Below are 25,148 nucleotides of genomic sequence, written 5' to 3'. Positions count from 1 at the left end.
GGGCTGTGTCCCTGCACCACTCATCTTCACTGCCTCAGCTGTACTTCTTGGGGGCAAGCAGCCTGAGCCAGGCAGGACTGGGAAAATGCAGGCTATGCTGTAGGGATGGGCACAGCTACCAGATCCCCACAGCATAACTCAAGAAAGCCTCGCTAGGTCTCCAAATCTTGCAAACACACTCAGACACAAACCAGGTACAAGTGCAGCTGGGCCAGGCTCTGCTGTGGCCCAATATATGCAGTGGAGGGCCATGAGGTCATAGCCTATTCCCTGTTAATGTCACACATCATTAATTTGTAATGTCAAAAAAAATGTAGTGTCATTCTGGGGAAACCTCTTCAGCTCAAGAATACTAGAGAGGTACTCTTTATCAGAAATGAAGTAATAGGATAAGGGCTAACAGTTCAAAGCAAAAGAGAATAGATTTAGATTGGATATTTGGAATAAATTATTTCTTGTCAGAGTGATGAGGGACTGGAGCAGGCTGCCCAGGGGAGCTGTGGATGCCACATCCCTGGGAGGCCAGGTTGGATTTAATTGCCTGATTGAGGTGAATTTCAGGGAATTTGATAGATGAGGTTAATGTCTAGAGCTGAAAATTTCCATGTCTTTATTTAGGCTTGTTGACTTTCTTTGATTTGGGAAGGCCATTTTAATTCTGGCTCAGATAGTTATCTTTGAATGGGGTAACAGATGAAGTTGCCAGTTATTAGTCATAATGGTGAATCTATAAGATGTTGTTATATGTGCAGGCTGAAATAATTGCAGTGTTGCCCACAGAGTTTCAGAAAGACAGAGGAAAAGGAAGAGGTGTTGGGAAGAGCAAGGTATTCATTCTGACTGATTTTGAGACTTAGAAGAGGACAAATTTAAAATACTCCAAAAGAGGAGAAAGAGAACCAGGAGTGAAAGAGTCACAGAAGGGAAAAATAAATTTTCAAAAGTGAGCATAGTTTAATCACACTTGAACAAATATTGCAGTGCAATAGGTGCTGATCTGTAAACAGATGGTACTGAGAATCCATCATCAGAGATGATGGAGAGATTTTGCTCTGGATTAGATCTAGTCTAGTCCCATGTAACTCACCAGCTAACCTCTTATGACTTCTCAATCCAAATGGAATCCAAATTGTGCTCTGTGAGTCTACTTGACATCTACTTGACACAGCTTGACAACAGAGAGCCTGTAAGGAAATTTGTCTGAAAGTTCATGTTCAGATCTGAACATGTGATGAAAATAATATCTGAGAATTAGATCAGTGTTCCTAATCAAAACTAAAATGCTAATACATACAAACTCATAAATCTACTGTACTGAAGGAGCATGGATCTGGCAAGCTTGTTCAAATTGACTGCTGGATCCTCTTTTAGAAAAATGCAGTGGTGAAACACTGTATTTAGTTTTCCTTTATTTAATAGCTATCTTTTTTTTCTTTGTAATTACCTTCATGTTTTTCAGTGATGCTGTCAGTACTTTTTAGAAATATAACAAGAAAAGATCCATTAATTGTTAGCAAAGCTACTTTAACCCCACAAAGGCTTCCTTGACACAAGGGTATAGGCTCAGCCTCGGGGCAAAATGATACACAGATGCATAGATTGTCATCTTGATTTAATTTTTATTGCAGCTCAATCTAGGAGTTAATGGATTGTTACAGAGCTGTTAAATTCCAGTAACAATCATATTTGTTTTCCTGCTATCACTTACTTTTGACTGTATGCAGCCATTTTGCTGACAAAAAATTTGTTCCTGACCAGGTTTGTTGATTTGAACCCTCAGGTTATACTATACTTATTTTCTTGTTTTCTACCTCTTTTCTGCCTTGAATTCTTCTGTTTTTATATTTAAGCATCATGCACCTGCATTGTTGAAGATTGAAGTTCTTTATAGAAACCCATTTCTTTTTCTTTCTTGTGTGTAGTGGTCCTGTCAGTTCAGTTTAGTGTAACCTTAAAGATGGGTTGGATTTCAGTTTGTGCCTGATTTCTCATTGCCTGTCACTGATAACAAATGTGGCCACAGTGATCCAGGACTAAATGCATTTCTGTGCTACTTCCTTCCTCGGTCCTTAAGGTTTTACTTATTTTTCTATCTGACTAGTATTCCCACACAAATTAAATGATTTAAAACTAAAAGCATTGTATTCAACTCAAATTTTTAATTTCTACGTATTATCCTGAGGGTTAGGGCTCAATAACTGTCGTTGAAGATTTAAACTCTATTTATAAGGGGCATCAGATTCCTGATAGCCTCTTAATTTCTTAATTCAACCCAGTTTTCTTTTCTGACGTGCTTTTAAGTTCTGTGATGCAACAGGTGCTCTACCTTATACCAAATGAGAAATCTTATGCTTCACTGATGCACTTGCTTCCATAAAAATGAGTGAGTAGAGTCTGTATCATTAATTCCTCTGACCTTCATAATGAAACATTTGCAGTTTCTTTAGTAAGTTTGGACTCTATTTAAGTGAAGTTTCCTGAGTTTCCAGTCTTGGAATGGAACAGTCTTGTCTTACATGACATATGATTTATTATTTTTTCTGTAGTTAGACTATACGTTATGTTTTCAATAGTTTCACAATCTTTGTTTCAGTGTTTACTTTCTCTTTTCTCCCCACCTTTCATATGCACTTGAACAATTCCAATTATATGCATTTTATGTTTGTTGTTTTTTTTTTTTCTGACAGTTCTTATTTTCCTTCTCCTGGTAACAGTGCATCCCACTGTTCTGCCAGCAGAATTGTCCATCATTGCTATCGTGTGCTTAGTCAATGACAATCAAACCAAAAACATGCTTGGTGATCAGAAGGATGTGGAAACTGCTGCTTAGAATTTGTGACTTCTTCATACAGATCACCAGACATACAGTTGTATGATGATTCACCAGACTTTGTATATAAGATACCAGTTTGGTATACCCCTGTTCCCTCTCTCCTTTACAAATCAGCCATTTCAAAAGCAACTGAGACTGCATGTAAATTGATTTGAAAAATAAAATAATTAAAAAAACCTTCTTTTGCAGGATGGTGAACTTATTTTGGAATTCCTCGGCCAGTAAAGTGGTTTTTTTTTTTTTAAGTATGTTATTCCTAGTTTCAGGTTGTTTTTCCAACCAATAATGAAGAATTGCTTTCTGATAATTTTGGAAGTACAAGGATTATGCTTTAATTTCTAGTAAGAATTTGTATAGTGAGCACTCAGTGATGATATTTGTGTAGTACACAAGTTAATCAACAACATCATTCAAATGTAAATATAGACAAAGATTAAATAAAATTCTTGTATGTTTTCCCTGTAAAATCTGCTATGAGCATTATGCCATCCCTTCAGTATATGGAATGGACAGAATCTTAGCATCAAAATGAAAAACTGTAAGATCTGTCTAAAAGAGTACAGAGTTTTTCTTCCAAGTGCTACATTGTTAGCTTCAAAAAATGGAGGACTATAAATTTTTAAATGAGGCTTAACAGAACACCTTATTGAGTATTGCTTCTTGAATGTTTATTGGGTTAAGAATTTTAGTTGTTTCTCAACTGTATATTGACTGGAAGATTATCTATCATTCACCATTCATTTCTGACAAAAAACTCTGCAGTTCTTTGAACACCCAGGTCATACTTGGAACTAAGGTATTGAGCTAAGTAATATTATGAAACTGAAAATATTTATTTGTTCTTAAACCAGATTTTTACCTTAGGGTAATACTGAATTTGTTGACTTAAATCATTGTTAGAAATGGTCTGCACAAATTCAAACTGATGCTGTATGTGGGAGACAGCTGGTTGTCATGGTAACTGTAGTGCGGTTTTTAATTCCACTTGGTGAGTAATGCTAACACAATGATGCTGAATAGACCATGGCTTAGCAAGTGCAAGTATCTTGCTTTCTCCATGTCAAGGTTACAAAGAACAGGCTGTTGCTCAGACGTGCAGACTGCATTATTTTTTGTTTATTGCTTGTGAGCAGAGAAAAAAATTCTTAAATGCTAGAGGATATCAAAACTGTCCAGAGGGACTTTTTAAGTCCCTCAAAGAACCTGAACAAGGTGATAAAATGGAGAGAGACTGCGAGATATTTATGGATACGGTGGTTATAGTTTTGTTTTCTTATGGATCTATTTGTCACTGCATTTTTTTATTGTAGATTGCTGAAAAAATGTGGAAATATGAAAATTTAGGATGGCAGAAGAGCACAACAATTTTTACTTTTGTGTTTTTCTGGATGAAAATAAGATGTTAATTGAAGTTATTGTGTTTTTTTTTAAGTGAATACATTTACTTAATGCTTTTTTCCAAAGAAAACCTTTGATTTTAAATTTATAAATCCTGTGACAAAGAAGCGAAACACAACAGGACTAGGTGTAGCTGGGGAAATAGGATAAAAATTCATTGGTTATTTTCTAAATTAGTCTTTTTTAGTTTTATCAATACCTTTATATTTGTTATTCAAATACTTGTTCCTTATATTAGCCATATAGAATAGTTGCTAGTAGAGTCTATGCCCTAGGTAGCAGTTTTTCCTGTTGCTTTCAATATGCAGAGCTGCCAGGATCCAGAAACACTGATGATCAGGAAACCTATGTCTTTCCTGCTACTAAGATAGATAATCTGGGACTCTGCCAAGTTTTCTCAAATACACTGTCTTCAAGCTAATAATGTTAGTTATTAATTTTGTACATGGTGTTAGACCTTCAGCTGACATGACAGAATTTTTTTTTCCCCCTATTGATTTTTCTTTCCCTTCTTGAGTATGTTTCTTTCAGATCCTCACCCTTAAATAATTAATTCATACACGCTCAGGTACTCATATTAGTAGCATCTGGTGTTAGAAGTAGCAAGAGTTCAAAAATGCACATGCAGATTTCTGTAAAGTACATTCATTCCATTCAGCAGGAAAAGTAATATTGAAGAGTTCAGAAGAAGAAGGCAGTGAAATGCTGAACATATTAGACTTTATGGTAGAAAATGGATGTCAGTGTTGCTTAAAACAAATGCTTACCAGTTTAACTAGAGGCTGGAAGTGATTCAACAAGTATGGCAACACACTTGGAAAAAAAAATAAGTCAAATTTGGCAGTGGAAGCTCTTGAGAAAGTCTGAATTATGCACACTGTTGACGTGTCTGACTGATAAAAAAGAATAAAGGCCTTTGGAATACAGGCCTATTGGTACAAATTTGTGAACACATTAAATATACCGATGCCAGAAGAATTGACCTTTACTGTAAAAGATTAGAAAATCAGTAGAGCAAGAAGGGAAGACCAAAAATATTCAAACTATTGCAAGTGCTTACATATAACAATGTAAAATGATTCCTTTTCTACTGGTTAAATTGCAAATTTGCTACTTGTGTAACTAATTTACAAGATTTAAAAATGAGAACTTCATGGCATGTAGAGTGCTATTTTTAATGAACATGTTGCCATTTCTTTTTCAGGATACAGGCCCTGCAGCACTAATACTTGAAAATTTGTATTAATTCATAAGCTCTGAGCAAAACACTATGCGTTCCTATTCCTCCTGTCATACTCTGCACACTGAAAACAGTATTTCATTTGAAATATTTAAGAAGATTATTGTTATTCCCTTTTGTTTGATCCAAAAAATGAGGAGAAAAGGCTGGTATAAGTTCTTTGTTCTCAGTCTTCAGCTATTGCTATTTCAATTTCATTCCGCTTTGCTTCAGCTAGGTCAGCACCTAGCTGACTTTTTAAAGGAGTCTATTACATCAGGAGTCAATTATATTAGGTATGTTCATTCTTAACAGTCACTGAATAGGAATAAGAGGGGTATCTCCAGAGCTTAATTCAAACCCCAGCTGGTCCACGCAGTATATAAAAAGCTACAAGTGACTCTCAGTGGCATCTCAACTTAAAGGTACACCCTTGAGTAAGAGGAATATGGTGCATGCTGCCCCAGAAATGTAAAACTTTTCTCACCCAGTATAAACTATGAGCATTCATAGTAGTGATGACTGATGGCAATGTATTGGTAATGTATGTTGGTATTTTCAAATTTGTTTCAGGAGAATGTCACTGCTTTGTAGTAGCTGATTTACTAAAATTGATTTTAGTTCAGAATTAAGATTTAATTGTCAACTTTTAGAAATGACATGTCTAACACTGACTATGTCAAGTGACTATTTTTGTGGTTTTAAAGCAAAATCTACATGTGTGCCAAGGAGCCTTGTCAGCATCTATGATACTTTCATAAATAAGGATGAGGTTTTTTTCCAAGTTTCTTCAACTCACAGCACTGAATGAAGAGATTATTAGATTAGCAGAAACGTGATCTGAAGGGAGGATCACACAGACCTCACTTCCATTGTTCTTGTTACTGGATTTTACTATGGATAATGCTAGAAAATATATTTTATCTTCACATAACTGTGATAAATTCCTTAGAAAAACTTGATAGAAAGAATCTAGACTGTCCATACTCAGTTGCTGCAGCAGTTGAGTTCTAAGTTAAGGAATCTGTCTAGGCATCTGTGATGAGAACAGTGAGCGTGCATGTGATTCATCTGAAGGTACAAGTGTTATGTTTGGATATATGTGCTTTCTAACTGAACCAAAACGATGACATATTTTCACGAGGCATGCATAAAATGTGCTCATGTGTACATTCCAGAATGTTTTATTTTCAAAGCTGCCTCGTGACTCCAGCTTAGAGTGTTGGTGGAAACATATTTGCAAGTGTATTAATTATATGAAGTCTTATATTGTTATTTATTTAAAAAAAAAAGATTTGAGGAATCTCTTCCTCTGTTAGAACATTCCTTGATTTCCTAACTGAAAAGTATAATGGCTTGGAGCAGGGTATTATTGTTATGAATTGACGCCATTCTCTCCAGGTGAAATCCTTTCCTCCATTCCCTTTTAGCCTAGCTTTCAGAAAGGAAAGACAGAAACAGGCTCACGTCATGGCTATGGCACAATTTTTGAACCCATTAGTGATAATTGTGTCATGTAAACATTGCCTTAGATGAATCCCTTTACTATTTATGATCTTTTATGCACAAAGGTACACAGTGAAACTGTACTTGGTTTTACTCTGTCCAGGTGTTCAGCATGGCATTTGGCCAGAAGTGATCTTAAAAGGCGAATATCTGACATGACCATTTCATTTTGAGACTCAATATCTTATCTTTTATGTCCAAATTGGGATACTTCAGAATCCTGCAGGCCTGTGTGAGACTAGTGGAGCAAAGTACATGTATTTGCATTGGAATTCTGGAGATATTGGTGGTGGCATGAGTGGAGTCTCTGTCCACTACTTTATATTGAACATCTGAATTATAGGAACAATCTTAATTTCTCGTCATCACTGCTGTACATCCACTTCAGAATCACACAGCTCTATGGTATGGAGACCTTGCATACTTTCATTCAAATGTGAAGACAGTTCTGTGACTCAGAACCTTCTTCTTGCCAACATGGCTTTACTCGCTTCTTTTACATTTCTTCTATCTGCATGTGATTTCTGACTGTATCGTGGAAAGCAGTAACTGACTCAGTGAAATTCAGGAGACAGAGTATTGTTTTAGCGAGTTGGAGACTGCATTTTACAAAGTGGGACACTGAGTTTGGGAGGGAAGAAAATATATTTGCTCCTCTTGAGGAGGTTTATTTTCCTTACTTGTGAGACATGATTGTGTATACATGAGCTAAAGAAGAGATATTTCCAGTTTTTTGAATGCTTAATGGTGTCTACACAGCAAGGCAAGGTAGTGTAGTGGTCCCACATTCTTTCCTCCTTGCACAAGTTATGACTTGCAGGAGCAGTCCTGGGTCTGCATTGTTTAATGGCTACAGGCAATAGAGACAATTCATGAAGGTAGTATACAAATAAATCAAAATCTGGAGAAAATCAAGTTGCTTCATGGTGTAGAACTTCTAAATTCACTTCCTGGAAGACCTAGATTGCTAAAATTGCTAAAATTTTCAGCAGCTTCAGCTTTCCTCCTTTTTTCAGACGAGGTCAGTGTTTCAGTAGTCATCAAGCTGCAATGTCAGCATCAGCATCTCATTGCAGTCATCTTTACAAAAAAGGCAGAACCAGAAAAATAATTAATACTTGTACTTCTGCATATTATATGCAGTGCAGAAGCTCATTGCCTCAGGAAAATTATATCTAAATAGTATACTAAAATTTTTCGAATTAATCTTTTTCATTACGTTCCCATTTATGTTACCAAATGAATTTTATATTTATCTAGCTTAACTAAGTGTGAATACTACATCAGTGAAATTAGAAATCCTAACATCTAGTATGTTTAAATAGTTGCAATATTCAGTCATTTTGAATTACCGTATTACCCAATAGCTGCATCAGTGTGTATTCATATTCAATAAATGTATATACCAAATTATCTAAGAGTTTATAAAAATAATAAAATCCATAATGATATGCACTGCACTCTATTTAAAAGCATCTAAATTTTACTTAGTACAGAATGCCACCCAGAACCCCTTCTCACTTGAGTCTAATTGTTTATCCAAATTCATAAAAATCTTTGTGGAGAAACTTTGTCTGGATGGTGAGAAATATTATGGTGTCTATTCCCTTTTTATTTTTTTCTATAATAATCACTAAGTTTTGGACTGTGCAGAAAGTAAAACAATTCTGAGACTTGTATTATAATTGACCTATTCCAAAAGGGAAAGTATAAGTGGTCCTGTGCAAAAAACTTAACGCATTCCAGTATATTGGAGCTAGAATTCACAGTTCCTTGTTCAAAATCAGTAATATTTCTGTATAAGCTCAGTCATCACTGAGTTGCAGAAGTTATTTGGTTATTTAGGAATTCTGTGTGATTATGATTCCCATCCTAGGATCCACAATGCCACGTTTGTAATTATGTAGTAAAAAGTTCCAATTAGCTCACAAGATTTATTTTGACTTTTTATTTTAAAAATTTAAAAATTTAGCATATGTTTGTCACATCCACAACAAACCAACAAAAAATAATGTCCTCATCATCTTTTTGGAAAGATCTCACTTATTTTACGCTCGGAAATGATCTGAGCTTCTAAATAAAAAGGAGAAATACTCCTTCATTACCGGTAGCTTGGAGGTAGATGTGGTATTTCTAGGAATGCATACGTCCTTGAAGGGCTCAGTGAACCAAACTCCTAAGAGGGTGATTCTTCCTGTAGAGTTCACTGCCAGAGGCCATTCTCTGTAAAAATGAAGCTGCAGCACATCTCTGTAGGTCCAGAGAAAACCAGAGAAGTTAAAATGTGAATTCTGTCATATGTCCAAAATCAGTATTTCAAGGATCTGCCCCTACGCTCCCTCACCTCACAGCCATACCCCCAAAATTTAAATGCCAGTTGAAAACTCATAAGTCCTCCCTAAAATCTCTCACTCCCACGAAGGCAAAATTTATGTATCCCCTGGCATAGTTCTCTGCATTATGCCAAGTCTAATGCTGATTCTGTTTGACTTGAAATGCGGAACCCTGAACTGAAGCAGTCCTATAACTCCATGTGAAAATCTAAAAAGATTCTTGAAATAAAAATTGTCTAATGTTTAATAGTAAATAATATTAGAACAAAACCGTGTGGCATTTGTCCTGTAAAATTCAATTCATATTTTCAAATTTTCCACTGTTATTGTCGTATATGGGCATAAGATAGATTTCCACAAAAATGTGAAGATTTGGGTAATTCTTGTAATGCTGGTATGGAATTTTAGAATATGAAAATAATACTAATGCTAAAAATAATTTTAAAATGTTGATCTCATTCTTACATTGTGTGTAGCAATGTTTGAGGCTCTTTGAAGATTCGTTGTAATTTTGAGTGTCTTGCAGAAGCATCTGCTTCTGTTTACACTTGAGTTGTTTTGAAGGCTTTATTTGTAGTCACCATAATATCAGAGTTAAGTATTATAGTGCTATATGTAGGTACAATGTGAGTTTATGGGAGATACACTAGTGGATCCAACAATGTAAGCATAATATTTGTCTTTTATTCAAAGCCACAAGTTTAACCAATAGTGTTGTGAGAAATTTATATCTTACATCTTGTTTCAGTTTGAATAAATCTAGAGCCTTGTTAAAGGACAGTAGTGTAGTGATTAGAGTGATGCCATTTTGAGGTGATTTGGTATTAGGAATGTTCATCTGAATATGTGTTAGTAATTAACTGTTAATCTACATTGGATATAGGTGTTGTATGACCACACAGTGTAGGAGACTGAACTCTTGTTATTCAGGTGCTACAGATCTCTTCAATTCTAAAGATAATTTGTAGGAGGATAAGTAATAGAAACTACATGTAGGTTTAAGTTTCTTTCATGTTCCAACTCAGATCTGTATTTGTTCTATTTTTACACGTTTATAGTAAGATTTCTAAAATAGATGTCTGCATGTAATGCAGCTCAATTTTCAAGTTTGCCAACTCTCCGCAGCAGCTACGTGTGCAGAATTTTGTTTCTTTAAAAATGGTCTTAATTCCATGCTCAGTGCTTTTTCATTAAAGATGTGAGTCACTTGACACTGCCATGGGTAGGTTCTCAGACTTTTTTTTTCCTGAGAATAGTACTGTGTAATTCTATCTTAAAGTATTCAACTATTCTTTCAAAAGTAGGTGTGTGTGCGTGTCCATTCTCTTTGAAGATTACCCCACTTTTTCTAAAGGCTAAGAAACATTTTCATACTCTGTCTGCATCTTTATTCTTGACCAATGTCCTGTTTGTCCCTGTTTTCATGCTTGCTGATTGCTTATGTGACACTAATCTAGGTGCTATTCTTGTATTTTTGAAGGCAGCAGATAACCTTTTGTTTTGCTAGGCTAACAAAGCTGAACTCTTTTTTTTTTCTGCACTTGTGAAGCAATTATTCATTCTTCAAAATCTCTGTTTCTCTGTCTAATGGCAATGCCTCATTTGAAATGTTCTGGGCTGGATTTGTCTTTTTTTATTGTTAAATTGCAGTGGCACAGATTCATCCATGTGATCAACCAGTGCATTCAAGTCATTTTCCCTGTCTGCTGCTTTTCAAAGTCGCTTATTTCATCAGTTTATAACAGAAATTCTAATTACAAATATGTAAAGTGCATGATTTACATCATTGTCTTATGTGACATTCCTTTTCTTTGACTCAAGGTCACCAGATGAAAACTAGAAATGTCCTAAGTAATTTTCATACAAATTTCTGGCATATTCACTGCAGCCTAACTCTTCCCCTTTAAAAGTAAATCAATTTGTTATGTATTTTAGCTAGTTTCTTATATTCACCTGAAACTATTTCTACTTATTCTCAGTATCTCAGCTTTCCTTATGCTGTACAATTTTTTACTGAAGGCAAACGAAATTAGGTGACCTGTGTGTCCTTCTCTACAAAGACAGTTATCAAGGCCCATCGCGTGCATCTGCCATTGTTTACCTTTGGTAAACATACCCTGTCTCTGTTATTTTTTTTTCTTTTTCTCATTTTCCCTCATAATATCAGATTAGCAGGTCAGTTGTTGGTTTAATTCCACACATCATCTTTGCCTTAGAAGAAGTATTATATATTCTGACTGTATTTTCACGGGTGCATTAATAATGAAGTCTCAAGTGCAATGAACTGACCTATGGTTTGAAGGAATCATGCATGAATGCATAAGCAACTTCAGTGCAACACACCAGACTGCACAAACAGTGACACAGCAGTCCATATAGCAGTGCCTAAAGGATACAACATTTCCATGAAATTTACCAAACAGATCTTTCAATCTTGTGAAAGCAGTCTGTCTCTTCACATGGGTGCAGACAAATATGGAGATGTGGCAGCAGCAACTGTGAGTAATGTTGTAAACTGTGTGATAAAGTTGTTCATTCATGTGTGGGTCTAGACTATTATTTACATGCCACACTTGATTTGCACAGTCTACCATGGTTGGTTTTACAGAGGAGTCATCATTGCTCTATGACTAACTTGGTATACTCCTTAAATCAATCAGTGTTATTGGAATTGTCCATTGATTTCATGTGTCAGCTGTCAGAGATTTGCATGTCATTATTCAGCTTTTAGTGAATTTTCCTTTGATGTTTGTAGCAATTTTAATATTTTTTTCCTAACTGTGTCCCTATGTGAACATAGATACTTTCAATGAGCTTAAAAAAAAAGTATTACCTGATTTTTTTCATGATTTCTCTCTACATATTCACTCTACTTCTTTCTTTATGATTTTCTTTTTGAATATAGCTCTGAACAACTTACTGCTGTATGTAAAATTGTAAAATGGTTTTCACAGTTATCATTGTATTCGCCTTTTTCTTGACTCCTGTAACTACTTCATTTCCTTTGATCAATGTGTTTTTCTTCTCACTGGCTTTTTGTATCTTTTTTTGAGCTGCTTCTTCATATTGGATCTTGATAGTCCATTTAACTTTCATTAATAAATTATCTGAGTTGACCAGTTTTTAAAATTTGAAGTATAAATCCCAAAGTGGAGACTACTTTTACATTTACTAGAAAAGGGGTTAGCGATTATCAGGTTTTAAAAGATTTTAAATCAACAACTTTTTCATGTAGTTTGCTAATTCTTACAGTTAAATAGCATAATTTCTAGAAAACCTTTCTTATTAATTGAATGTATACTTAAACATATTTTAAGATGGCTTTTCTTACAGCAGCCTTTATTTATTGTTGATGCTGTATTTTCAGTATGCATTAAATCAACATTTGTGTCTGGCTAGAGCAAGCACATCTTGGATTCTGTGCTTAGTTTTTCAGATATTGGAATAGGTGTAGACTGCAGCATTACTACATAAAGTCTTAATTACATATTAATCCCAACATGCTTAGCAATTTCATGTCTATAGCCAGGTGATTTTATGTTGCATTTCTGGAGATACATTTTCATTCCTGTCTGGGAATCTGTATCAGTTTTGCTTTTCTCTTGCTAGTTCTTCCTGAGCCCTTTCACACTTCTGTTTGAACAGCAATGGGCTAATGGGCTACAACTAAACTGTGACAAATCAGAAAAACAAAGTTATGTAAATAAGTGAAGGTGGCTGGGAATCTCCTTACAATTTCCTTGCCTTGTATCTTCCCATTTGGACCTCAATCCTACCTTTTTTTGGACCTGTCAAATTGCTTTGTCGTTGAGTATGTGTCTTACATAACCTTATTTCTTCCTTCATTTGGCATTCTAAGTTTTTCTTTTGTTTTGCTGATGCTTTTCATACCAGAACAATAGGTCAGTACATACATCCAGTTAACTTAAGCTTCACAATGCTGGGCCAAATGCCTGTCCATATCTCTTATCTCATGTGCTGGGATAATGCCAACAAGTGTGTTTTAAATATCCACTAGTAGAGACAACTGAAAAAACTGTTCTTCACAGTTTTATGTTAACCACTAAACCTTTAACATAAATTCTAAATTGATCTCTTCAGTTGCTCCTGAGGAGCTGCTATCTTGTTTGATAGCCTAATTAACATCTACTGTAAGGGTATACATAATTTATTCACTTGATTTTATGATGACGACCACACTGTTAACTCAGTCAATACTTATTTATATATATAATATAGTTTATTACCAGTAGAGCTTAGTTGCTACATTTTTACTGCTACTGTAACTTTATATTGTTTATCCATAATTTGGCAACTCCCATTGATAGTTAATAATATATGAAGGCTGCTCTGAAAGTAATGCCTCCTATTTTATTCTGTTGGCCCAGAATGTCAGAGGTGGATGTTGGCGGTATGGCAATAGAGGTGGAAATATTGAAAGCAATAATGAAAATAGGAGCAGTTCTCTTTAAAGGATCATGAAACTAGAAGGGCCAACATATCATAAAGACACCTAAGGTGAGAGGCTGTCTTTCCTAAACACTTAAAAACTCCTTGTAAATGCTTGCATTGATTATACGGAATGGACTGCAGACCAGAATAAAACTGCTTGGGGAAAAAACTTCACTTTTAATCTTTCATTTTTACTTTAAAATGTTTTTAATAAGAGTCATACATGCATGAGCTGCAGAAATGTCAAGCGTCTGTAGCTCTCACTATTCTCAGGACCATTTTGTCTTTGGAATGAGGCTTTCCATTCAAATTTTAAACTTTTTGGATCCATATTGAATCATTTGTGCTGTTTCTGTTCATCTGTTTTGAATAACTCCACACAAGAAAACTTAGCACAGAAATGGAAAATAGAAATTAAATTTTAGAAGTTCTTACAAAATATACTTTCCAATTATTATTTTGAGTATTGAAATCAAACTTTTCTTACACTTTCTGGAAAGTTTCTGATGCAATAAGAAGTCTTAAGATTTGGGAGTCCATGGAGCCACCTGAAAAAAATGTAGAGCTGGTTTTCTGCTGATAAGCCCACTTTTTTTGCACAAATTGATGTATCCTAGTGGACAGCTTGCATTTTAAAACACTGGCATTTTCCACCAGGAAAAATATTCCTTAGAAAAAAATCTTCATTGTTCAGAATTTCCTTTTATAATGATTGCCAGTCCAATCCAGCTATTAGGACTAAAAGTGAAATGGAGTCATGAAGGGATTATTGACATTCTGATTTGAAAATGCGCAGAGAATGTCTGAATCTGAACTGGTAAGTTGCTGACACAAACTCAGCTTTTCCAGGGAAAATGTAAGTTGCCAGTGCTGACTTGTGGCATGTCAAAGCTGCAGATCGTATGAAGACATTTGACAGTGTTTCTCTAGTGCTGTTTCTCCCCTTAGAGGTGGAGCAGCCTCTTGAGATACTGCCACTAGCACACCATAGCATATCAGTTCTTGTGTGATGTGGTAATACGGTATCCAAATAAAATTTTAAAGATTATTTAAAATATTTGAAACACAGTTATTCACTTCAAGTTCAATGTTACTGTCACTGGTATTAGTAGTAACCTGTTCACATACTGTTTCACATCTGGACTCCAGAACAAAAGAAATATGATTATAATTATTTCACCAAGTGAGAGGGAAACTGAGACAAGGGTGTAGTGAGCTGTCTTTTTCACCCCTACACATAAGATTAGTGAAGTTGAAGGCTGGGGCTCTAGTCAGACTCCATCCATCCTCTTCTGCAATAACAGGGTTTGCTGGAGTGCTCAGATTCTTCTCCTGTGAACAATGAGTAAAGCTTTTTTTAAAAAAAAGAAAAAAGATTATCATGTAGATGTAAAAATTGTTCACAAATATTTATCCATATTTTTAAACAGCATTGTGAATGTGTGGGCACCCTCAATGTGTGCATTTTTCATGACTATGCTAGCACAGGAGAGTTTTTGGCAGATGCATTGGTGTAGCAGACAGTTTGATTTTGAAGCTTAGTTTTGATAAGTTTTTACATATAATTAATATATTTAGCAAATATTTTTACCTGTACATTGTCCAGTCAGGAAACATCTGTGTCCCTTTGTCCTTTGATCCACCATACCACATGCACTCAAAAAAAATTGTTTGAAATATCAGATTTACAAAGGACACTGTTCACAATTAAACCATATCCTGGGAATTGACTGTAGACATTATTTACCAAAGATTATTAAATAGTGTTAGAATCAGAGAATAGCTCATACAGTTCCATCCCCCTGCTGTGTGTTGTTTGCCACTCACCAGATAAGGGCCCAGGGATCCATGATAACTGATCTTAAACACTTTCTGAAAAGGAAGGGGCACCTATACTTCTCCAGAAAGCTGTGCTAGGGCCTCACTCCTTATGAGAGATGAACTTCATCCTCATCCAACCTATATCTCGTCTCTCTTATTTTAAAACTGTTCACCTTGTCTTATCACAATCAGACCATGTAAAAAGTTTCTCTTCCCCCCCTCACTGATAAGTTACCTTTAGGTACTGAAAGGCCACAGCGAAATGTCTTTGAAGCCCCTTCTCCATGCTGAACAAACCCATCTCCCTCAGCCTGTCTCTATAGGAGACATGTTCCAGCCATCTGAGCATCTTTGTGGCAATTCTCTGAACAAGCTCCAACACCAACACATCTTATGCTGAGGACCCCAGACCTGAATGCTCCTTGAATACTCTCCCAGACTTCAAAACTCCAAGGGGAGCCTCATGAGGACAGACTAGATATTCATGTTCTTACATTGCTATTTTTTGGAAATAAATAGGGAAAAACCCTTTCCTGAAGTCTGAGGAGAAAATGATTTTTTTCTGTAAATGTGTCTTTTTGCTATGTGATGAATTTAATATTGCATTGCTGCATGTCTGGGATTTGCTCAGCCAGTTTGTGAAAGTCATACACTGAAGGCCCTGAGTTGGCTGTGCACATCTCTTCACAGAATTTGTCTTTGTCCCAGGAGACAAAGCCCATCAGCAGTGAGTCTTGAGCCACTGATTGAGTTCCCATCTTTTATGCTGTGTAGTTAAAGGACTCTGGGGGGGGTAGAGACTGAGTAATAGTGAGGAGGTGAGGGGTAGTCCTCACCTTGGTCTTTTCCCAGCTGTGTACCTGGGCATCCAGCAATTCGAAGACAGCTTTATATGCGTCAGATGAGAACAGCCCATTCTTTTCCTTTCCCACTCTCAAGGTCAAGCTCTGTTTACCACTCCATATTGTCACTTTCTTTCATTGTTATCAGCTAGTCAAAATAGAGAATAGGAGAACCACATAGCAAAAGTGCTATAAACCTGTTTTCCTGTGGCTTGAGTAGGACTGCTTTTCTCTAGTCTTGGCACATTGTTACTTATCCCAATGCCTTTAGCTGTTGGTTTCATTATCATAAGCTTATTCAGATGCTTTTAGCTTTCACTTTTTGTGTATAGTAAGCAATCAGTGTAATTTAATATGTTACTGCTTTTTCTAGCACAGAATAAAAGAAAAAAATCCTATAAAAAGTTAATCACAATATAATTTCTCTTACACTTCTGTAGATCTCCAGATAATTCAGCAGAGATTTGGGGTTTGACAAATGACACTACTAAAAATTTCTGTACATACTTATTAATAACAAATTTATGGCTACAATGGTATCATCAGAGATTCAGCTAACACGGATACTTTGGGATATCATAGAGGGGAATGTGTCTCTTTCAGAAGCGTGAAACAAAGCCAATTATGACAGCTTTAGAATCAGTGAATTAGACAGTGGGAACAATCTGAGGACAAGTACTTGATGTTTAGCTCAGTTAATTCCAATTAAAGCCTTCACAGTCATTTTAAAATCTAATGTAAAAATGTGCTATTGCTATTATCTGTATTTTTCCTGCTTGTTTTAAATAAGTAGCTTTGCCCACTCTGAATACTTAAGAAAAAATTGATTATTTTGGAGGGTTTTTTTTAATTAGAACAGCAAAACTTTTCCATAGTATATATAATATTAAAGAGAAAATTATACTCAAGCCTTTATCTGTTTACTTAAACATCCCAGTGACATCACAGACTACTCACACTTTTCTCCCATACTTGCTGTATGGTGACTAGGTGCTTCTAATATTATAGTTTGCTGCTGATCTCTGTTGTGTCTTTTATCTCTCACGTGTGTATTTCTACCAGCATATGGACATGTATTAATGTCAATTTTCTTTACATTGTGGTGAAGATTATTGGTTTTACTTCTCAAAGAGGTGGTGTACATGTACTGTGAGTAAACTGCATGAAAATCTATGTAAATTATGTGCACAGAAGCTATACTTTGCCCTTGGGGGAAATGCAAATTAGAACGTTTTGTAGTTTGTTTGTTTTTAAATACATACACTTTTCACTTCAAGGCTCAGGATAGACTCCCTGTTTATTTTCCCATCGCTCATCATTTGTTTGTCTTTGTAAATAACTCAGCCTTTAATGATTAGTTTTATACTTGGGCAGGGAAAAGAATTACTTGATGAGTGAAGTCCTCAGAACATAATGTTTGGTCTGTTTTATAAATACGCTGTAAGGGAATTATCTGCTTGTAAAGGGGTGTATAACACAATCACGACGCAAAGCCATTTTAGTGTTCTGACAGTCTTCATTCATTTTCTCAGTGCTGTCTTATTTTCTTCTGTTACATTAATGCTTGTGAGATTTTTAATCCTAAAACACAGAATTAACTGATTTTCCATATAAGAGAAAAGAAAAATCTGTTTATAAAATGTGCTATATACACATTTCTAGTTCTCTACTGACTTATTTTATTTTATTTGTATTAATAAAATTATTTTAATACTCCTTAAGTACCCTTTCAGAGAAATGTTTTAATGTAAGTTGTCTGATTCTGTTTTAAGCGAAGGAGAAAACCTGGTAGAGGTTGTCTCTTTAAATCAGATCTGCAGCGTTGATGGACCCTCTAGCAGGCACGGTAAGAACCATTCTCACCTCTGCAGCAGGGAGCTTGACCATATAGACTCACACATTCAATCAAAACGTTTTCCCTTTTAATATGCACTGTACCAATCCTATTCCCATGGTTACAGCTCGTGCTTCTTTGGTTGCTTCCAGTCTGTTGGAAAAGGAAGGCAGCATACATTTCTTGTACAGGAGTTTAAAACATCATGAAAGCAACCCTGTTGTGATTTGCATTTTAAATGTTTTTTTTTTTTCCTCATTGTACAGAATGCTGTAGCAGTAGCTTCAGTTCATTTGCCACAGTCTGTCTTCTCTCAGTCTTCAGCCTGGCAATCTGTTGATAACACAACTTGCAAGCTACAGTTTATTGTCTTTCGGAATGGAAAACTCTTTCCCAGCACAGGAAACTCATCAAATCTTGCAGATGATGGGAAACGTAGGACGGTTGCCACACCAGCTGTTTTTGCTAAAATAGGTGAGGAAATGTTATGCTTTATTTCCTTTAATCTGAAAGCTAAGGTTTACTTGATTGTATAGAGAATAGAGGAGTAGAGTATACGGTATGCTGAGAGGCTGGGAACAGCCTGTCTCTTTAGCAGCAATGTTTGAATTTGTTCCTATCAGCATGATTTTATTCAAATTCTCCTGCAGATAAAGAAATGCAATTGCTGTATGACTAGAATGCAAATTTGGGGTTACTATTTTTTGACTCTGTTGTTACAGAAGCTTCTTTCTTAGATCACAGTGCTATAGGAAGGAACCTTGTTTTACTCTTTTCTTTACAATGAAAATTGCAATGCTAACATGCTAGACTTTGGTGAAAATAAGACAGTCTGGGAAGGAGTAGTGCCCTGTTGCATGTATCATGTATCAGTACTCACCAGTATACTTGCTGATGCGATGAACATTAAACACATGTTGTTAAAGGCTTTTGTCTAAGTGTGATATATCATATATGCCAGTCAATCATCGATTTGATTAATTATTCACTCAGGCAATTTTACTAATTTTATTTGATTCTGAGTAGTGCTCTCATTTCTGTTAACATTTTTAAGATGTTTAAATGTGACTTTCAAAGTGCAGTATCGTCTCAGCTATTAATCATACAATGAAGCTGTGCCATTTTTGCAGTTTCATGGCAGTAGTGTAACATTGTCCGTAACTGAAAAATCTTGAACAAAAAAATCAGCTTTGTGAAGGCTGGTTAGATCATTTGAACACATTATGAGACTGAAATGTTATTTAGATTTATTTAAACTACTGCAAACTTTTATGAATGTGTACATTGCTTTTGATTGTGACCATTCAAAGTATATGACTTTTGCTTTTTTTCCCCACAGTTTATTGTATCTGATCTCTTTACACATTTATCTATATGTCCACTCCATCTCTCTGATACTGTTTGTTGCTTTTGCAGATGGGTGCAGTTTTGGAAACCTTACCAGCCCTCTTACTATAGGGTTGAGACACTTTGCACGGGGTATAGACCCCATTGCAGCCTTCTGGGATTTTGACCTTCTTGATGGACATGGAGGCTGGTGGGGAGAAGGGTGCCACATAATTAGTTCTGCAGGCAATATTACCACCATTCAGAGTACACACTTCAGTAACTTTGCAGTGCTAATGGTAAGTACATGACTTAGCAAATGCACCTATATTTCTCTCTGTTTTGCCATACATGTTCTTTTTACATTCAGCTGTATAATTCGTACTTTCTTATAACTGACCTTCTGTTTTCTATGATGTTTAGTATAAGACAGCTTTAAAGAAAGTAAGTTATTTAACTGCTAGTAAGTGAATAAACCTTCTGGTCAGCTTTAATATCCAGAGACAGGCCTAATCAGAAATGGCATTAAAATTCGATCTTAGAAATGAGAATTACGTCAAGGAATGATTAGTATGTTATGGTTATAAATTATAAGACAGCGTTTAAAAATGTATACTCCTCTGTGCTTTTACATCAGCACATCTCAGAGGCTGGTCTGCTTTTGTTCCTGCCCTGCACTGTGTTGATCATACTAATTAGTTGCGGGCATACTGCAATGTTGAATCATTTAATAAATGGAAAGGAATAACATCTTCTGCTCATCTAAGTAAGGACACTACTGTCCGTGTTGATCTTGAAGGAGTTTTAGTTAGTATAGCAATGCCAAAAGCCTTCTTGCTACATTGCTACTCATGAAGAAAAATATTTCTGTGCAGTGCTAAGCCATCAGCCTGCTTTAGTCTGTTCTTAGTCACAGTTCCCATTGCAGTTGTTTGACTATCCTGCTTAACAGAAAGTTACCAGCATGAAAGCAAAGACAGTATACATGTAATAATATGTTATTATTCAGGGTACAAAGAAATGCACATTAAAAAAAGAAGTGTTTCAAATATATGTAGGTAAAAAATTATTTGCACCATTAATAATTTAATGTAAACCAGTTGTAAAAATAGTTATGTGTTATTAATGCCAGACTGATCATAATTGCTAGTGTATAACTGTGCCGTAGAGGCTGCTTGTGTGTATTACAGAATTGTTTATAGTTGAGTAAATACTGTATTGTGTGTATGTGTAAGGGACAGCAAACATAGGCGACAGGAATTGCGAGGACGTGTGCAGAGAATACCAATCTGCTGCTGTCAGATGGAGCCCAGATGGCAGCCAATCATAGCACAAAGCTCTAGCACCCACTAGTTAAATGCGGATATTATCGTCCACTTTGTAAGAACCTATTTCCCTCAGAGGTACTTAAACATTTTTTCATCCATTCAAGACTTGCTCAGAATTTAAGAGCTGCTCCTAAGATTTGATGACATCAAACATACCTCATTTTCTACAGCTCCTAGGAGTTGCATTTTTTCACTCAGCCACTTGTTTCCCTGAGTGTAAAACAATTCTGCTTTGAGGGTGTTTTCCTAAATTCACTACAGAAAGCACCTGTTGACTTTGCAGGTGCCACACCCAAAATGGCTTCTTCAGTGATTGGGTTTCAGTCTGCTCTTAAACTTAGGGTAGTTATTAAATGTTCACTAATGGCCTTCAGACAACCAATTCCATGGCTCTACTTGGTTTGCAAAAATGGTATATGGACATTAGAATCACAATTAATTTTGGGTCTCTATAGCTGGATGTGCATTTTAATCTGATGAGTTGTAGCAGTTTGGGTTTTCCACAACTGTAAAGTCAGCCAAGGCACCTTTGAATGCAGCTTTTGTATCTGATATGTAATTCAGCTTAGGTCTTGTGTTTATTTTGATACAGTAATTCAGCTTTGCTTTTTTTTTTTTCCGTACGAATCTTTCATTTTTATCTGTTCAACACAGGAAAATAGATCTTGAGGCTTACTTTTGCTTTGCAATTGATATGACAGCAAATAGAGTGATGTTCCCAAGCTCGTATTTCAGTCACTTTTAAAAGAGAAGATGCCCGGACTTCTGTAATTTATATGTGCATACATGTATTCAGATACGTATCTGTATACATTTAAATATGTTTCTGATAGCTGTCTTTCTGAAACTCTCTTGGAAACTTTTGTAGTTTCATTTTGTCCAACCATTTTCATTCAGGTATTTTATTTGTTAATCAGTGTTTTGTGGCATAAAGTCAAGGTTTGTTTCCTTTAATACAGATGATGCTTTTCTGGGCAGTTCAATTCTCATACCAGAAATGAAAAGGAAAAAAAAATCATTGTTCTTCTTAGTTATTAATTTATAATATGATTATTACAAAGTGCTTATGTGTATCTTCATAATTTACACCCAAATGCTTAATATGTTTTAGAATACTAACAAACTTGCAGCAAGTTGAAAATAGTGTATGGCATGTAGCTGATGGAATTAGACACGATGTCATGATTAATGATACTTTTTTTAATCTTTAATTCTCAAATCTATTAAACCATAAAAATTCATAATTGATTATTATGTTTTGGGGTAATAGCAGTAAGCTGAAGTAGTAGGTGTAAACTGAAGAGCAGCAATAAAGCAACCTGAAGGTTTACATTGCTATCAGAATAATGTATCCTGCTGTGGAACAAGATGAAATAGAAGCCTCATTTAATCTGGCTGTCCATTTTATGGCTCATACTCTGATTCATTGTTGCTGTTCATCATCTTTTTAAATAGAAAGACAAAGTTCACTGAGCTGCTTTTATAAAACTTGATTCTGCTTGGGTACCACAGAAGAGTTAAGGATTTTGTACAATCCTTTTATAGAAAGGCAGTAATCGAGGATTTATCATCTATGATTGATAATTAATAAGCATGAGCATGCTTCAAGTGAGAGGGTTCATGTAGAGCTTTTTCATTTCTCTATATGACAGTTGTCATAGAGTGATGTCAGTGAGAGAGTGCAGTTTGGTGGTTGAGTTGGAAAGGAAATACAAGATTCTTCACACTGGTCTCACACTTTCACGCTGCTCTGAGTTGGGCCACTGGATGGAAATAAAGCATTAGTGTCAGATATAATACAGCAGTGTTATCTTTCTGAGGACAACTTTTGGATGGTATGTCCTTGTGGTGAAAGTAAAATACTGTGAAATAAAGCTCCTGAGTTTATTTCTACCTTTCTCTTCATTCGCTTTGTGTTCAGACTTGTCCCTTATTTTGTCTTTAATTTTGCTACCAGTAGGTGGAAGACAGTCACACTCCAGGTTCTTTTGAGAGGTGACCAGAACCTTTCAGGGCATTGAACTATAAAACCCTACAATATGACTTTCTGGTTTAGAGTAACATTATGAATTTATATGCTATGAAGCTTCAGTATATCTAATTGTAAATATTTGTTGTATGAGTAGTTTGTATTTACATTCTTTTGTGAACTGAGCCGTATATCAAGATTTTAATTTTTCAAGATAATTTCTGTATATGTTATAAACAAACGTAGTGCCCTGTAGCCATAATATATAGGAGTAAAATTCTTCAGGAGATAACAAAAATATCTAACAGCAACACTGAACTTCAATATCTGCTAAATTTGTTTTGACAAACGTTGTCCTTTGTTCTTCCTTTCATTTTTCTTAGAACAGAATGGCAATTCAATAGTGATGGGTATTACTGTAATTGTGTACAACATATCCTTTTCCCCTGACAAGAATGCTTTGTCAATAGTAATTTTCTCAAAACTGACAAATAAACACTAGCAAAATTCTTAAATCTATGCATGCTACTTCTCAATTAAGACAAAATGGACTGCTATTATTTGCATTTTTTAATTGTAAACCTGGAGATAGGTAGAACAAACACAAAATCATGAATTCCTTTCCTTCACTGTCTTGCTGTGTCTACTTATTTCAAAGAACATAGGTATAGTATCTTTTCTTTAATTTTCTCTTTGTGTGGTTTTGTTTTGCTTTGTTTACAAGTGTTAGTCATTCTTTGGAAAAGTAGCACACTGTCAATGGCTATTTGAGATAGTTAGGGTTGAGGAGATCAAACTGACAAAGCCAAAACATTTGAAACTATTCTGGAAGCAAACCTTTAAAAAACGGTGTGAATGAGAAAGTGAACAGGAGCGAGTGATAGTGGCCAAGAATTTAAAGGATTTTTCTCCTTGTTACAAGTATTTCCTGAATCTCTCAAGCTAGAAGGTTTGCAGTATTACAAGAACTTTATTTTCAGTATTTTCAGTGTGACTACAGACAACTGCAGAATTTCTTCTGCCTATTCATGAAATTCAGTTCTGAAAATGGTCTTCTAAACTTTCATATTTCTCTCCTAGTTATACAGCCTATGTCTTTTGAGAAATTAACTCATGAGTCAGGGTGGTGTTGCAGACTGAAAAATCAAGCTGCTTGCAAAGAGGGAGTTTTAAAAATTAAGTTTAAAAAATTTTTGTGTATAAGCATCTACTTGTACAGCTCCAAAGAAGATTTGAGCTGAGTGTAACCACCAAAGATTATGAAAGAGATACAGATGATTTACCAGCTAGACATGAAGTGTAGTACATGCTCACAATTTGCTGAAATGAGGTTCCTCTGCATGTATGTAAATGCTTCCTGGCGTAAAGACCTAAGTTTCCAAGCTCTGCTGCCAGTCAGAGACCTGACAGAGACACACTCTTCATCAAAATCCTCAGCTGGCATGTTCTGCTAAACTGACAGGAAATGCTTAGCCCTACTGGTCCATATTGAAACCAACCCCCCAAAAGATTGCTGTCTTTTTCAAAATATTTTTGAATGTGCCAATATTTTGTACAAATGCTTGGAGTGAGAATACTCATAAGAGCAAGATTTTATTCTTTTCTCCTTAGATTATATCCCTTTCTTTTTTACTAAATTACATTGAATAACATGTATTTTTCTGCTGTAAAATGCATAAGGTAGCTTGGCACTGAGAACAAAAATCCAGGTTTATATCCTTCAAGATGTCTTAACTTTATAACAAAAGAGGCCACTTCCTCATGCTTTTTCTTTCAATTTGCTCTTGTATTCTATTGAGGGGTCTTCCATTCTTCATGGTATAGGTTAAACAGATACAAACTATAAAGCTCAATAAAATGTGTGAATTCTTGAGTGACAGAAGATACAAGTAATGTATAAGTATCTAGGTATTTAGCCATCTTACTGTTTTAGTTGCTTGTGCTATGATTCTTCCAATTTTTCAACATCTTTAATGTGCTTAAGTGCCCCATACATGGACAACTAGTTGAGATTTGGCTTCAAAGTGCTGAATAGAAGAGAATAATTGCACCCCTTAAGCTGATGTCTCTACTTTCGATAATATGGCCCAATAAGTGTTCTAACATTACATGACTCAGCACTGACTTGCTTTCAAACTTTTGTCCACCCTGATCGTTTTCTACAAAGCTGCATTCCATTCACTTGTCTCCCAGCCTGTACTGCTGGCAATATTAGTTTGTCTCAGAGACGGAAAACTTCATATTTCTTTTTACTAATTTTCACAAGACTCCTGTCAGCTCATTTCTC

The 25,148-nt window shown here is 35.5% G+C and overlaps 1 protein-coding gene across 3 annotated transcripts in view; it reads left to right on the top strand.

The window, feature by feature from the left end:
* The window catches only part of ADGRA1 (adhesion G protein-coupled receptor A1), a 248,280-nt gene that overhangs the window by 178,610 nt on the left and 44,522 nt on the right, over positions 1-25,148 (top strand). For 2 of the 3 annotated variants that reach the window (XM_065746714.1, XM_065746715.1), the window contains 2 exons: positions 18,505-18,712; positions 19,655-19,863. In XM_065746714.1, the coding sequence (XP_065602786.1) occupies positions 18,505-18,712; positions 19,655-19,863 (417 nt within the window). Of the gene's footprint in view, positions 1-18,504; positions 18,713-19,654; positions 19,864-25,148 lie in introns of those variants that run through there. The other variant, XM_065746716.1, reaches the window with a different exon arrangement.

Source organism: Cyrtonyx montezumae, unplaced genomic scaffold (assembly GCF_038088225.1).
Source record: "Cyrtonyx montezumae isolate F1298 unplaced genomic scaffold, pur_monq_1.0 scaffold_4, whole genome shotgun sequence".
NCBI classification, from domain to species: Eukaryota; Metazoa; Chordata; class Aves; order Galliformes; family Odontophoridae; genus Cyrtonyx; species Cyrtonyx montezumae.
Note: the sequence above shows the minus strand (reverse complement) of the source record. Positions and strands in the feature narration are given on the sequence as shown.